The sequence below is a fragment of the Mobula hypostoma genome, chromosome 18, assembly GCF_963921235.1.
Source record: "Mobula hypostoma chromosome 18, sMobHyp1.1, whole genome shotgun sequence".
NCBI classification, from domain to species: Eukaryota; Metazoa; Chordata; class Chondrichthyes; order Myliobatiformes; family Myliobatidae; genus Mobula; species Mobula hypostoma.
The window spans coordinates 15,127,172-15,142,470 of record NC_086114.1 but is presented as its reverse complement, the minus strand read 5'-3'; the positions used below and the strand labels follow the sequence as shown (position 1 = coordinate 15,142,470).

Here is a 15,299-nt window from a genome sequence, read left to right as displayed (position 1 = left end):
CACACAGTGCTCTGCGATGACACTGGTGCCAAGCTGTATGGGTCCTAATGCCCTTCCCTTGGACAACATCAGTGTCATGGAGAGGGGAGACTTGCAGCATGGGCAACTGCTGGTCTTCCATACAACCTTGACCAGGCCTGTGCCCTGAAGAGTGAAGACTTTCCAGGTGCAGATCCATGGTCTCGCAAGACTAACGGATGCCTTTAATTTAAAGGTAAAAATGCCACAATCAATTTGTAAATGGCAGGGTCCCACTACTGTACAGGAATTAAATTATGGCAAATCTAGTGTGGTTATGTTATTGAGAAATAAATTTTTCCAAAGACACCAGGGAGAACACTCCCCCTCCCCCTAGATTCAGCTCTTCAAATCAGTACCATAGGATCTGCTGGGGCCATGATTTCAACCTTTGTCTGGAAGATTGTTCTTATGACAATGTGAGACCCTCAACATGTGCCTGGACAGCTTGCCTAGATTCTTCGTACTCACGTGATTGGAATTAGACTTGCATCCCCGAGCTGCTTTCACTAACAACACAGCCACAACAAATACCTGGATATATTGCTATCATGGATTAGCATTAGACAAGAGTGAACACCAGTTAGACTTTCTGGGTGTGTCAGTATCAGAGAGCACATGATAGCTGGCCTTGGCATTTTTAAGTCATATTTTCTGACATTATTTATCTTACTTGTCAATTAATTGAAAAAGAAACTGAGCCAATTTGGGAAACCAATATTTCTTTGAGAAAATTTGATCTTGTGGATAGCCAGAGGCTTTTTTCTCCGGGCTGAAATGGCTAACATGAGGGGGCATAGTTTTAAGGTGCTTGGAAATAGGTACCGAGAGGATGTCGGGGGTAAGTTTTTCACACAGAGAGTAGTGGGTGCATGGAATGCACTGCTGGTGGCAATAGGGTCTTTTAAAAGCCTCTTAGGTACATGGAGCTTAGAAAAATAGAGGGCTATGTGCTCGGGAAATTCTAGGAAGTCTCTAGAGTAGGTTACATGGTCGGCACAAGATTGTGGGCTGAAGGGCCTGTAATGTGCTGCAAATTTCTATGTTCTATGTTAAAATAAGATGCTTCAGCCTCATAGGGGGTATAACAAAAGTGACTGCTTATATGGATATTTATCACAATAAGTGCACTCATTAGACTTAATGCTATATATTGTATCCAGACTTTTGAAAATGTTAACCAAATGGCACGTTGAACTATATTGGGGCTGTGCAAGATTTGTGATTTAGATTTGGCCTTGATTCTATCAGCTCTTATACCTAAACAGTTGGGTATCTTTTCACATCAAAGTACAATGTCAGACACTATTTCGTGCCTACGTAGTGAACTTTGGCAAAATCTCCTCGTTAACCCACAAGACTGCTAGGTCAGCAGGGGAATAGGAACACTATCACCTGTGGGTTCCCCTCCAAGTGAAATCACAAACCATACTGAATTGGACATATATTCTTGCTTCTCCATTGTCCCTGGATCTGAATCCTGCCACTACACACTTAACAATATCTTAACCATACAAAAGAATGTTTACCTAACAGTACTAAGCAGTTTTAAATGATAGGTCTTGCAAGGTGATGGCTGGTCCAATTTGTAATATGTGACTGGATTAACAATTTATACAGAAAATAACCTTTGGAAAATAATTCCTTAACATGCAATGAGATAGTGAAGCAGTGCGGCTCGGGTATCAATATGAATACAGGGTAACTGAGAAGATACTTTCATCGCCCAGAGTGGGGGGGGGGGGTCTAAAATTTGCTGCCTAAAAGAGTAGTGTGCCATTCAACCTTGTACCATTTATATAAAGAAAAATCAGTGAAAATTTAGTGAACTATCAATGCCAAAGCTGTCGACCAGGAAGTGGTAATAGTGTCACTAAAGGTTTCTCTTGAAACAGCATTGAGATGTTGCACCAAATGGTCTCTTTTTGTGCTGTCGACTTCATAGTTAACGATGGTAGTCAAATATTTTTACTTGTAGTTTTGGGTGATGCATTTGGTAGGAAACCCCCTTCCCTAGTTTTAACCACACTTAGGTGCAATGTTCTGCCCACTATTCAATGCAAAATTTGCCTGTTGAAGATCCTTGATCCAAAAAGCATATTGTCAGTGAGTTGAACCATGAGAGACATCACAGTCTGAGCTGGTCCCATTGGTCAGTGTGGACACTGAAGACATCACAGTCTGAGCTGGTCCCATTGGTCAGTGTGGACACTGAAGACATCACAGTCTGAGCTGGTCCCATTGGTCAGTGTGGACACTGAAGACATCACAGTATGAGCTGGTCCCATTGGTCAGTGTGGACACTGAAGCACTCCCACCCTCCCACGTTCTGATTTATGATGCTGAATTTATTGCAACATCTTGTTGCTGCCCAGTGTGGGACAACAACTATTTATTATTCAGTTTGGAAGCGATAGTGGAAGTTATAAAGAGTATAATTTCACCTCTGATGCTTTTCTGTTTCTCTTCCTACTTCTCTCAACTAGGAGTCTGAGGAAAATGATTGTAATTCAAGAAGGTTCAAATGAACTCAACAGGCACAAAAGAGGATGGTGCACAAATAATTTCTGAACAGATACATAGAACATTGAGTATCATGGCACAGCAGGGGCCTTCGACCCACGACGTTGTGGTGACCTTCTAACCTTCTATAAGATCAACCTAACCCTTTCCTCCCACAAGACCTTCCTTTTTTTTATCGAACACAGTGCAAAGATACAAAAATACCTGAGTATATTTTTCATTCTGTAAGTTCACAGATGCACATTCAAACATAAGGATCTCAGGAATACTATGAACCTGAGACACAAATACTCTTAAAGGCTTTCGTAAAGGACAAGGACAATCATCTGTATATTTTACAGGATAACAGTTACAAATTTGTGTCATAAACATAACATCCATTGCAAAATCTTTATAAGATATAGTACATTGTCAGTGATATCTCCTGCAATCATTTGATAATTATGAGATATTATTTACAGTATGTACAAGGTGAGATGCAGGTCTGAAACTAAAATTGCATAGTGGCAAAAAAAAGCTAAACAAATTGTTGGCATAGCAATTTTTATGCTAAATATTGACACAGAAGTCTGACCAGAAATCATGACAACAGAAATCAGGAGAGGATATTGGTCAAAAATAGAATGCAGGCTATATGCCTCTGCTATTGAAAAAAGCTGTGTGTATTAGTAGAAAATGGTTCACCTAGAAGATATAGCAAATAATGTTGTGGAGACATTTTGTTGTTGATCTGGTTGATGGAACTGATCAAGTCTGCAGAGGATAACCAATTTCCCCTGGGATCAATAAAGTATGACTATGACTATGACTATGGGGAGGAGCATGTATTGGGTGTTGAGGAAGCAGGGAGTCTGCAGAAGAACTTCAATAAATTAGGAAAATGGGCAAAGAAGTGGCAGATGGAATACAATGTAGGGAAATGAACTTTGGTGGAAGGAATAAAGGCATGGACTATTTTCAAAATGGTGTTCAAATTCAGAAATCAGAGAAGCAAAGGTACTCGAGAATCAGCAGTAATGAAGGCAAATGCAAAGTTAGTATTCATTTTGAGAGGAATGGAATATGATATATGCAAGGATGTAATGCCAAGGCTTTATGAAGCATTGGTTTGGCTGCAGTTGGAAGATGGTGAGCAGTTTTGAGCCCCTTATCTAATAAAGGATGTACTGGCAATGGACAGGGCCCAAGAGGAGGCAAATAAGAATTACCCTGGGATTAAAAGGGTTAACGTATGAGGAGCACTTGATGGCTGTGGGCCTGTACTTGCTGGAGTTTGGAAGAAAGAGGGGGAGTCTCACTGAAACCTGTTGAATATTGAAATGCCTAGACAGAGTGGATGTGGAGAGGATGTTTCCTATAGAGGGAAAGTGTGCGACCAGAGCACACAGCCCCAGAATACAAGGAAGTCCCTTTAGCACAGAGATGAGGAGGAATTTCTTTAGTCAGAGAGTAGTGAATTTGTGGAATTCATTGCTACAGATGGATGTGGAGGCCAAGTCATTCAATATATTTATAGCGGAGGCCGATAGGTTCTCGATTAGTAAGGATATCAAAGGTTTGGGGAGAAGGCAGGACAATGGGGTTGAGAGGGATAATAAATCTGTTGCGATGAAGCTATGGTGGAGCAGACTCGATTGGCCAGATGAACTAATTCTGCTTCTATGTCTTAAGGTCTTATGGGACGGTCTGCACAGTAGCTCAATGGACTGCAAGTGCTTTCCTTAGCCTTCAGCAGAACTGCAGGCAGCTGTGCGCAGTTTAATGAACACACACAGGTTTCCCTTTATATCTGCCTTATTAAATAGGCCAGCTTGTTTTGTTTAAAGCAGTATGCTGTCACTTGAGTGCATTGGCTACTGAAAAGCAAGAATCCACGCACAGCTTTTAAACTCAGTATCAGGTGCTCAGCAAACTGCCTTGTAATTTATCCGGGTAAATTTCATATAAATCCCTTTGCATTTACAGTGCCCTATAAAATGTTACAACGTGCCTGCACAACAAATTAAATGTGAAGTGCAGCTGCAATTGCAAATGTTGTAACGGAAGCGAAATTAAAAACTTCAAAAAGGAGGAAGGAAGACATTAGCAGTCCAGTGTTGACTTGGTGATTTGAAGGACCTTCTTTTGTAACAATTCTACATGTACTTTCCAAAGAAATATTCACACACAAATGTGAGAAAAAATTGCCTCTATGTACACAGTAAATAATCTCGTTAAAGTGGTTGTATAGTGTAAGTACTTTGTAGGCAGCATGACCCCAATACAACACACACAAAATGGTGGAAGAACTCAGCAGGCCAGGCAGCATCTATGGAAAAAAGTACAGTCGATGTTTTGGGCTGAGACCCTTCAGCAGGACTCCAATACCATGTCATTAGCAAGGGATAGTAGATATGAAATCAAAACCGACCAATGCATGGTGCAATTAATTCAGATAATAGTGCAAATCATGGGGATGATTTTTACCTGATGCACTCTAATTTTCACATTTAAACATTTAAAAAGCAAATATTGGAGATGCTGAAAATTTGGAAAAGAAACAGCAGGTCAGGCAGTATCTTGAGAGAGAAAAGCAAAGTCAATGTTTCTGGTCCAAAATTTCACTTGTGCTCAGTCGGATGCTGTTTCACGTTATTTAAGACATTTAAATTAACTTGGGGAAACAAAGCTAGCAGCGAAAAAGAAATTCTTTATGCTAAGTATTAGGATCAGGACTAAACCGTATTAAGAGGTTTCAGTCTTGGATTCTGTCGGGACGGGCACAGTTTTAAGGTGCTTGGAAGTAGGTACAGAGGAGATGTCGGGGTAAGTTTTTTACACAGAGAGTGGTGAGTGCGTGGAATGGGCTGCTGGCGGTGGTGGTGGAGGTGGAAATGATAGGGTCTTTTAAGAGACTCCTGGATAGTCACATGGAGCTCAGAAAAATAGAGGGCTATGGGTAAGCCTAGGTAGTTCTAAGGTAAGGACATGTTTGGTGCAGCTTTGTGGGCTGAAGGGCCTGTATTGTGCTGTAGGTTTTCTGTGTTTCTACATCTCACTGGAAATTCGAAATATAGCAGTGCTGCAGCCTGTAACATCGAAACAGTGAGCTGTTGCCCCCTCCCTTGCTGTGGAAGGAGTGATACCTCTCTCGCCCTCGTTAATGAGAAGGAGAGAGCCTGTGGGATGTCGAACTGTAGGGATGAAAGTGGTTTTTGATGGTCTGTAGCTCGTGACCTCTGGAGGCTTGCTAATGCTTGGAGGGTTGTGGTGGGGGCTGACGCTTTCTGCTGGAATAAGTGGGAGGAGGTGAATGGGGAGGATTGATGCTTTGCTGCTGCTCGTGTGTGGGAGGGGAGAGGGAGCATCTGGGGTTCTAACGTTTTACTGTCATTCATTCTTTAGGGTTTTTCTTCTGTTTCATGGATGTCTGTGAAGAGTAAGAATTTCAGGTTGTATACTGTATGCATTCTCTGATATTAAATGGAACCATTGGTCATATGCTTGAAGGGAAATATGGCTTTATGGGGGGGCAGTAGAGGTACTGAGACTTGGATCTAAGCTGGACAATTCATTCAACAACACAAACATGAGAGATTCTGCAGATGCTAGAAATTCAGAGGAACCAACAGAAAATGCTGGAGGAACTCAGCAAGTCAGGCAGCATCTATGGAGAGGAATGAACAGTGGGTGTTCTGGGCCAAGACCCTTCATTAGGGCTTACTTTGCAAGAGGTAGGAATGAGCAGTACTGAGTAAGGGAATTGCGAGGTTGGTGGGAGCTCTGTGGAGTTGATGAGGTCTGTGATGGTGCAGGAGACGATGGCCTGATGCTCCTGAGAGGGGTCTTTTTCAAGGATTATATAAGAGGATCAAGAAGGCAGTCTCTGCAAGCGTCGTGGAACGTGTAGAGCAGAACAAGACACAGAAGACTTCCTGGTCATCCACTGTGCCTAGTCCCATCTCCAGCCGTCTCAACTCTGTCTTGCCACTGGATCCAGATGGGAATTGGGAAGAGAGAGTGAGGCTGACGCTGCGCAAATCTCCCACACTTAAATCCAAATCATGCGCTAGCCTCGACACCATCATAATGGTGTTGAGGTCCTCATCGACGTCGATGATGGACGAACACACAAAGATATAAGAGGAGGTGTCTGAGAGTTGCCGCCTGGCCCCAGCAAGGTAAAAGCCAGTCCCCCCAGACCACAATAGCATCCCGCGTGTCTGCGGGTTTGATAGTGAGGTTGGGATTGGTGGAGAGAGAGTGGAGGGCAGTGGGTTTCGGTCTGAAGACCCGACTGTTTATTCCACTTCATGGGTGATGCCTAACATGCTGAGTTCTTCCAGCATTTTGTGTTTGTTCAGTTCATTCAGTAAAACCATGGACTCCTTTATGATTCCCTAAAACCACCGATAACTATAATCAGTGACTGTTCAGTCCTGAGATTATTTCAACCTAACTCTCTCTGCTCACCACAGGGAAAGTACTTTAAATGATTCCAAGATGTCTGTTTTAAAATAAAAGGACCATTCATTGTTCTGGCGCCATTTAAATGTAGGCCTACACTGCAAGTCACTTGAAAGAAGTCTCCTCATTCAAAAATTGCCACTTAGCCACGTAAGATAATGTTCAACTTCTGGCAATGATACAGGTTTTTTTAAAAATGGACTCTCTTAATGGAGGAAAGGGAGAGGAAATTCCAGAGGGCTAAGGCCTTGGCAGCTGCATTGAGTTGCTACTGGAAGGAAAGTTGGCAAAAAAAAATACAAGGGCAGCTTTTCCTCTTGTAGTAATGATTCATGAGCTCAGAATATCCTGAAGCTTTTTTCAGCCTGAGAAGCCCTTTCGAATACTTTGCCCTTGCTGCAGGAAGTGCAGCGTCCAACTGGCACTCAGAGAGACACCCATAAATAGCAGTGTGATAACGACCAGTAAATCTGTCAGCAAGGTGGAGGTATCAGCGTTGTGTCACGCAGCTTTTAAAACCATGAGAGGAATCAATTATTGATGGATGATGCAACAAACAATCTGCTGGAGGAGCTCAGCAGGTTCAGCAGTATCTGTGGGGAGGGCGGTCGGGAAAGGAACCGGCAGGGTTTCGACCTGAAACAGTGACAATTCCTTCTCTTTCCTCTTCCCCTCCCCACAGATGCTGCCTGAACCACTGAGTTTTTCCAGCTGACTGTTAGAGTTCAGCATCTGCGGTCTCTCATGTCTCCAGGGACAGACATCTTCTCTGAATATTGCTTTAAAATGTCCGCCTGTGAATGCCTGTTCAGGCCTTTGCACTACGAGCCTCCTAACGCAGAGGTGAGAGCGCCACCCACTCAGCTAAGACCAGTGTCAGCCAACGATCGGGGGCAGAGGTCAGCAGGAGTCACTTCCAACCAGCTTGTGGCAAAATAAAACTTCCAAGCGCTTCATTTGAACAGGATTAGGTATGTGGGCACGTGGCCAAGTGGTTAAGGCATTGGACTAGCTACCTGAAGGTCGTGAGTTCAAGCCCCAGCCGAGGGATCGTTGCCTTGAGCAAGGCACTTAATCACACATTGCTCTGCGACGACACTGGTGCCAAGCTGTATGGGTCCTAATGCCCTTCCCTTGGACAACATTGGTGTCGTGGAGAGGGGAGACTTGCAGCATGGGCAGTTGCTGGTCTTCCATACAACCTTGCCCGGGCCTGCATCCTGGAGAGTGAAGGCTTTCCAGGCGCAGATCCATGGTCTCAAAAGACTAACGGATGCCTTAATAATAGATGAGTGATGTGACCAAAGGCAGAGGATGTCGAGAAGGAATCAGATCCAGGCTATTGAGCCAAACATCAGCAGAAGAGAGAGGGTGGAAGGGAGATAGAGCTGGTCTTGCTAAAGAGGGGCAGCACAGTAGCGTAGTGGTTAGTGTAAGGCTTCACCACGCCAGTGATCTGGGTTCAATACCTGCCACTTGTACCTTCTCTCCTTGACCACAGGGGTTTCCTCCGAGTGCTCCAGTTTCCTCCTACATCCCATAGACGTATGAGTTAGTAGCTTCAATCACAAACAAGTCCTAATGAAGGGCCTCCGCCCAAAACGGTGACCATAGATGCTGCCTGGCCTGCTGAGTTCCTCCAGCATTCTGTGTGTGTTGCTTGGGTTAGTACATTAATTGATTACATGGGTGTAATTGGGCAGAGTGGGCTCGTTGGACCAGAAGGGGCTGTAACTATGCTGTATCCTTAAATAAAATAAAATAAAGAAGGACAAGGTAAGCAATGGAGGGCAGAGTGATTACAGACAGGATTGGCAGTGGGATTGGATGTGTAGCAGGAGAGTATAACTTTCCCCCTTGGAAACAACCAAACATCAGTTATATATCAAATACTGTAAGTAGTTCATGGCACAATCCGTGGAGATTGATTGATCTGACCAAGTCTTATAAGAATAGGAGACAAAGGCGTGTTCAATAGAGCAGGGAAGATCCAGTCACCTGTTGCTACTGCCAGACTCTGTGGGAAGCACTTCCTCCTGCCCTGATCCCATGTCTTGTGCGTCCAGGGGCAGAGTGTCAAGAGTGATGCCCCGTCGCTCGCCAAATACTTGTTCCTGCAGTTCGATTATATCATGTCTGATGTCAGCCATCATCAGTAGGAGGAAATCAAATGATCCAGGGGGGCCCTGAAAAATAGATTTATCCAATAACAATCAATGATCAGTTTTTACAGCAACACCCTGCTTTCCTGTTTACTGAAGTGAGTGGTTTATTCTTTCTATTTCAGATCTTAAAAGGGCAGGTTTGTTCTTTATGTGTGGCAGAAACCCCACACAGGAGAATGGATTTCTTCGTGCCTGTGAGTTGAGTGAGATATGGACCAGGGTTTGGAGCCAGCAAAGCAAATCAAGATGAGTAAAACCAAAATATCCCTCATGCAACATGAAAGCAGGTAGTTCTATTGTGCATTAAATTATAGTTGAATTAGCAGTGACAATGCTCAGGTCAATTGTTCAAATTTCAAAGTAAATTTATTATCAAAGTACATATATAACAAGTCACCATGAGATACATTTTACTAACAGTCATGGCCCTGGTCCTTGACTCTCCAATCTACAGAAATTGTTTCCCTTCCTATCTTATCAGATTCCCTTAAAGTGTTTAATTAAATTCAAGACTGCATATTGTCTTTCATCAGTGGGCCCTCCATTGGCCAGGGTCGACCATGCACGTTGCGTCCTAGTTGTGTATGTGAAACACAAGCCCGGGCTGTAAGATGTGGAGGGAAAGCTGTTGCACATGCAGCAAGCTCCCTCTCTCCACACAGCTGATGAATCCAAAGGAACGGCAGAGATCAACATAGTCTGGCACCAGCGGCATCGCAGGATTTGCCAGTCAGTGTTGAGTTCAATGTTGGACTGCCTTAGGGGCTCCAGCTCCAGATATTTCCTGGGAGATTGCTACCAAAGCCTTTCCCACGCAAGGCAGCAGAGGTTTGAGATCCGAGTTTTCCTTCTCCCGGATGAGCTGCCAACCACGGCTGGTGAGACCCATCTACCCGAAGTGACTGGTTCTAATGCGCCAGTAACCAGCCTTTGCCCTTTCCCCTGTCAGGCCAGGAGCTGGACTTAGTTGTCAGAGGCTATTTGAGATGCACGACATTGGGAGCATTTAATAGGTAGTGGGATCTTATCTCCACTACCTCCTTCCGCTATGACAACCTTAAATACACAATTGTCACACATTTGTCAGTATGCAAGTGTAAAAGAGAGTAAAGTGATAGTTACTCTGGATCTGATGCCGCATAAAAAAACACAATAAGCATAAAGAACACAATAAAACACATTAAGTATAAGTACATAAGATTAGTTTATAAAACGAGTGACACCAGATACGTAAGGTGACAGGACATGATAAAGTGGTAGTGGTGGGGTGGGTAAATGGTTGATCAACCCGATGACTAGGGGTAAGTAACTGGTTTTGTGTCTGGTGGTCTTGACGTGGATGCTGTGTGGCCTCTTTCCTGATGGGAGTGGGACCAACAGTCCACGTGCAGGGTGGACAGGACCCTTCATGATGTTGCTGGCCTTTTTCCGGCACCTTTCTATATGTATGTCCTTGGTGACGGGCAGGCTGGTGCCAGTGGGCTGTTTTAAATAATCACTGTAGAGCCCTCCTATCTACCGCAGTACAGTTTCCAAACCACATGGTGAAGCATGTTAGGATGCCGGACATCCGGGAATGATGCTAAATCATTCTAAATTTCCAGGAATATCTAGGTTTGTCCAGCAATGGTGGATTGTGCTCATTTATTTTATTTTCTAATCAGAAATGTATTTAACCACATTTGGATCCCTACTTAGCCATGCACTGTCAGCTGCAAATATTGGACAGCATCGGGTAATACTTCAGCTTACACTCAGTGGCCACTTTATTAGGTACACCCGTGCACCTGCTCGTGAATGCAAATCTTTAATCAGCCAATCACCTGGCAGCAACTCAATGCATAAAAGCATGCAGATGTGGTCATGAGGTTCAGTTGCTGTTCAGACCAAAGATCAGGATGGGGGAAGAAACGTGATCTAAGTGACTTTGACCGTGGAATGATGGAATGAAACACATCAGAGCAACTGCTGTCATTGATCATGTGATGCCACTGACACCAAAGGTAAAACCATAATTAAGATGTCATATTTAAAGCCTCTGTCTATGTGTATTGAGTACTTACTTTCACACATAGCTCATGCACAGAAGCCTGACCTTCCTTTGTGCTACTTGTTTCAAATTCCATTTCTGTTGTCGCTTTATCTCCATGCTTTTGTAGACTTCCTGTGTTGAAGTTAGAGGCACTTGTGCATGTCAATAATCTATGATGTGTAACATCAAAGTTGCATTAAACTGGAGAGAACACAAAGTATTTCCAGGTGCAGCAGCTGTCGCCTTTGTGTCAGTGTTGTTGAGACCGCAGAAAAGTCTTCTGCTTTCGGTATGGAATCACGCAACTCTGTACACGGGTATCATTTGCCATCTCTAGATAAAGTAAACCTTGTAAAATGCTGGAAGCTCTTAGTGGATCTCGTGACATTGCTGAGGTTCTTAAGGGTGGAATCTTCAGCAGAATGGAATTGCATGAAAGGTCTCTCTCTCACTCACACAACACAATGCAGTTATACTCATGTGCCGTATTGACAATATGCATTCGGCACACCACACACTTAACCCACATCATGCATGTGCATGCTCTATTAAAGCTAGAATGACAGGCACAGTGCTTAAATGAACAAGAGACGACAGTTAAAAGGCAGATTCTGGACAGCTCCGGATGCAGCTCAGCTAGGTGTGGGCAAGTGAGACTGTGGTAGGCCGATGAATAGAACTCTGTTCAACCCAACACTCTTCTGAGGCTGTTCACCTATTACTGATCTCTGCTTCCCACAAAAGCTCCATGATTCGGAGTCATCCTCTGGAGCAAAAAAACAACAGCAGCAACAGGCACTCACTCATCCTCTTTAACTTGTTCCAGCATTTGTATCTTTTATAACAGAATAATTTTTTAAAAGCTAATGCAAGATTAAAGATTCAAGATTCAATCGTTATTATTTAAAATAAAGAATTAATTGCTCTTTGTCCTTCTGCTTACCTCTACCGAGACCTAATTTGACCTCCTTGTGTAAGTTTGCTTAATAAATAGCTTCCCAATGACGAGTCACAATTTCCATTTAAAAAGGTTACAGGGAGAAGGCAGGAGAATGGGGGTGAGGGGGATAATAAATCAGCCATGATGGAATAGTGAGCAGACTTGGTGGGCTGAATGGCCTAATTCTGCTCCTATATCCTATGGACTAGTGGTCTTATGGTCAGGTAGCATCTGTGAAAAGAGAAACAGTTAACATGTTATGTCTGAGACTGTTCTTCAGATGCTGTCTGATCTATTGAGTGTTTCCAGTATTTTCGTTTGTATTTCAGATTTCCCGTATCCGCTTTTTTTTTTGATTTCCATTACGTACCATCCCTGATGTAGCAAAATGAATCAAACAACTTGATCAGGGTGTTATTAAAATAAAATATGATACTGAGAATTACATGGATCTATTAGGATTATGTCATTTGGTACCTTGTGGTTTGATGTTGGGAGCTATGTCATGAGAAAAAGATGGTAGTTCATTCTTACTCAAAGTATCTGGGATGAATTTAAATGCTTCATCTATTTCCTTCTTCTCTTCTTCGGCTGTCCATCGATTTGGATGTTGACTGTGCTGAGAGTTTAGTCTCTGCAGGCACGTCTACGGGCCACAAGGCCAGCACTGTCTCCCACATCGGTTGCATTTGTGATTTGACTGGTCTATCATTGAATGACTGCGTTCATGACCTGCTTCATATTTCTTCTGCCTTTTCTCCTCGATAGCTGGGATTGACTTCTTGACAATGCAGTGCCAACTTCTTCTGTCGAAAGCATCTTTCTCCCAGGTGTTGACATTCAGGTCGGTGTTCTTCATATGGCGCTTGAGCACATCTTTGTAGGGCAGCTTCTGAACACCATGCCTCCTCGTTCCTTCATGTAGCTCGCCGTTGAAAACAGCTTTGGGTAAACGATCATCACTCATTCTTGTGACATGACCAAACACAGCTGAGAAGCTGTAATGAGCGACTCTATGCTGACTGTCCCAGCACGTTTGAGCATCTCCACATCTGGTACCCTCCCTTGCCACTTGATGTGTAATATTTGGCGTAAATGCCTGTGACACAACACAATCAATTTCTCACAAGCATTTTATACGGTGGAAAGAGAAACACTCTGGGAAGTGCTGAAAACTTATGGCTGTCTGGATAGGCTGGTTACAATAATCAATCAAGTTGTTTCATGAGAACATGTCTGGCAAAGTATCTATCGGAGGAGATGTCAGTGAAGCCTTCACCATTAACCACGGGGTAAAACAGGGATGCGTTCTTGCTCCAGCTTTGTTCACACTATATCTTGCTGCAGTTTTGGAAATAATGACCATAATGGACCAGGGAGGAGGAGATGGTAGCGCGATGCAGTGCGCGCGGCCGTTCCGAATGATATCAATTATGTGTTAACTAGAGGGTCGTGCACAATCCGGATTTGATGGAGACAGCCGTGAGAAGCACGGAGGAGCACCTGGAGAAACTTCTGAAATGCCCGCTTCGCTGCCGCTGCTACTGCGCAATCGAGAATCTCTGGAGACGAAGACCCCTAGTCCTCGGCTTTGCCTATTGCCTGTTGCCAGGGCCGGGGTCGAAGCGCTCAGCAGAGATGGTGCTCGGTGTCGGAGAGCTGGTCAGAGGCTCAGAGTTTTCGGACGGACTCGGACCGTGGTCGGATGCTTCCAGTATGCTGCATCAGCAAATTGGCGGTGCAGGAGGTTTACCGTCTGTGTGAGATGATGGGACTTTCGAGAGACTTTGAGACTTTTACCATGCCATGGTCTGTTCTTATCAAATTACGGTATTGTTTTGCACTTGTAACTATATGTTATAATTATGTGGTTTTTGTTAGTTTTCAAGTTGGTTTGTCATGTGTTTCCGTGATATCATTCTGGAAAGACATTGTATCATTTCTTAATGCATGCATTACTAAATGACAATAAAAGGGGACTGCGTGTCCTCATGATCTAATCTAATCCAATAACTTGGACAAAAGTGTGTACATCAGGACTCACTCAGATGGAAAATTATCAAGACTCAAAGCCCCAACCAAATCAAGAGAGATATGCGTCAGAGAGCTTCTGTATGCGGACGACTCAGCCCTGGTTGCTACTGGTGTTAATGTGATTAATGCAGACCGCTTCTCGTTTGCTGCCACTCTTTTTGGCCTAAGAATCAATGTCTCCAAAACCAAACTTCTGTACCACCCTCCTCCTCTGTGTAGTCCCAGTGAGACCCAGCCACCAGTCATATCGGTCAATGTGGTCATCTATTTCCTTAGTGGCTCAACAGACACTAGAGAACAGAAATAAGCATAACCAACTTTGCAATAAATATAAGAAAAGCTCAAGGAGATACAGATCCTCCCCAGGTTCCAACAAGGTCCTGTTACCGAGACCACAGCAACAATTCACAAATCAGGAAAGTGTCTGCGTTCACTCCCACCTGGCAGAAGAGGCTTTGAGCAGTCAGCAAATGCATCCCGTTGGTGTACAAACACTTGATTGTACGTACAGGCTGTACATAAAATGGGTGTTCACAGACTGAAGAGGGCTTACATTAAGCTTAAGAACATAAATGAGACAGAATTAGACCTGTAGGTCTCTAGTGCCTACTTTACCATTCACACACATCAAGGATGAGCCTTTACCCTTACCATTTTCATGCACAAATCGTACATCCCTTGATACATATTTATTGTGACATAGGAGGCCATTCAGCCCATTGAGTGTATGCAGCACACTCAGAAAAGTCTGATCCATTCTCCTGTCAACTCCCTTCAGATTCTACCACAAATGCCAGGGATAATTTGAGGCTGTCAATTAACGTACCAGCCTGCGTGTCTTTGGGACGTGGGAGATACAGAAAAAAAACCCATGCTGCTGTGGGGAGAACATGCAAAGTCCTTACAGTCGCGGATGTTGGGATTGAACAATCCCAATTGGAGTTGTGAAGTAACTCCTCAGGAGATTGTGCTACTGAGCTACCCATTTATTCGTATCTAAAACTCTGATACCCAAAAGCTTGATCACAGAGGTGGAATCAAACAAATCTCCTAAAGGAAGAATACGAGATGGAGAGCTTTATTTAGAATAGATTTAGGCCCAGTAAATCTGCTTCGCTATCCCATCATGACTGATTTATTA

The 15,299-nt window shown here is 43.6% G+C and overlaps 1 protein-coding gene across 2 annotated transcripts in view; it reads right to left on the bottom strand.

The window, feature by feature from the left end:
* LOC134358358 (collagen and calcium-binding EGF domain-containing protein 1-like) overlaps window positions 1–15,299 on the bottom strand; it is a 221,731-nt gene that overhangs the window by 22,797 nt on the left and 183,635 nt on the right. For both annotated transcript variants that reach the window (XR_010020867.1, XM_063070488.1), the window contains exon 11: window positions 8,986–9,173. Coding sequence is in view for 1 of the 2 variants with exons in the window: in XM_063070488.1 (XP_062926558.1) it covers window positions 8,986–9,173 (188 nt within the window). In the remaining variant the exon portion in view is untranslated. The remainder of the gene's footprint in view (window positions 1–8,985; window positions 9,174–15,299) is intronic.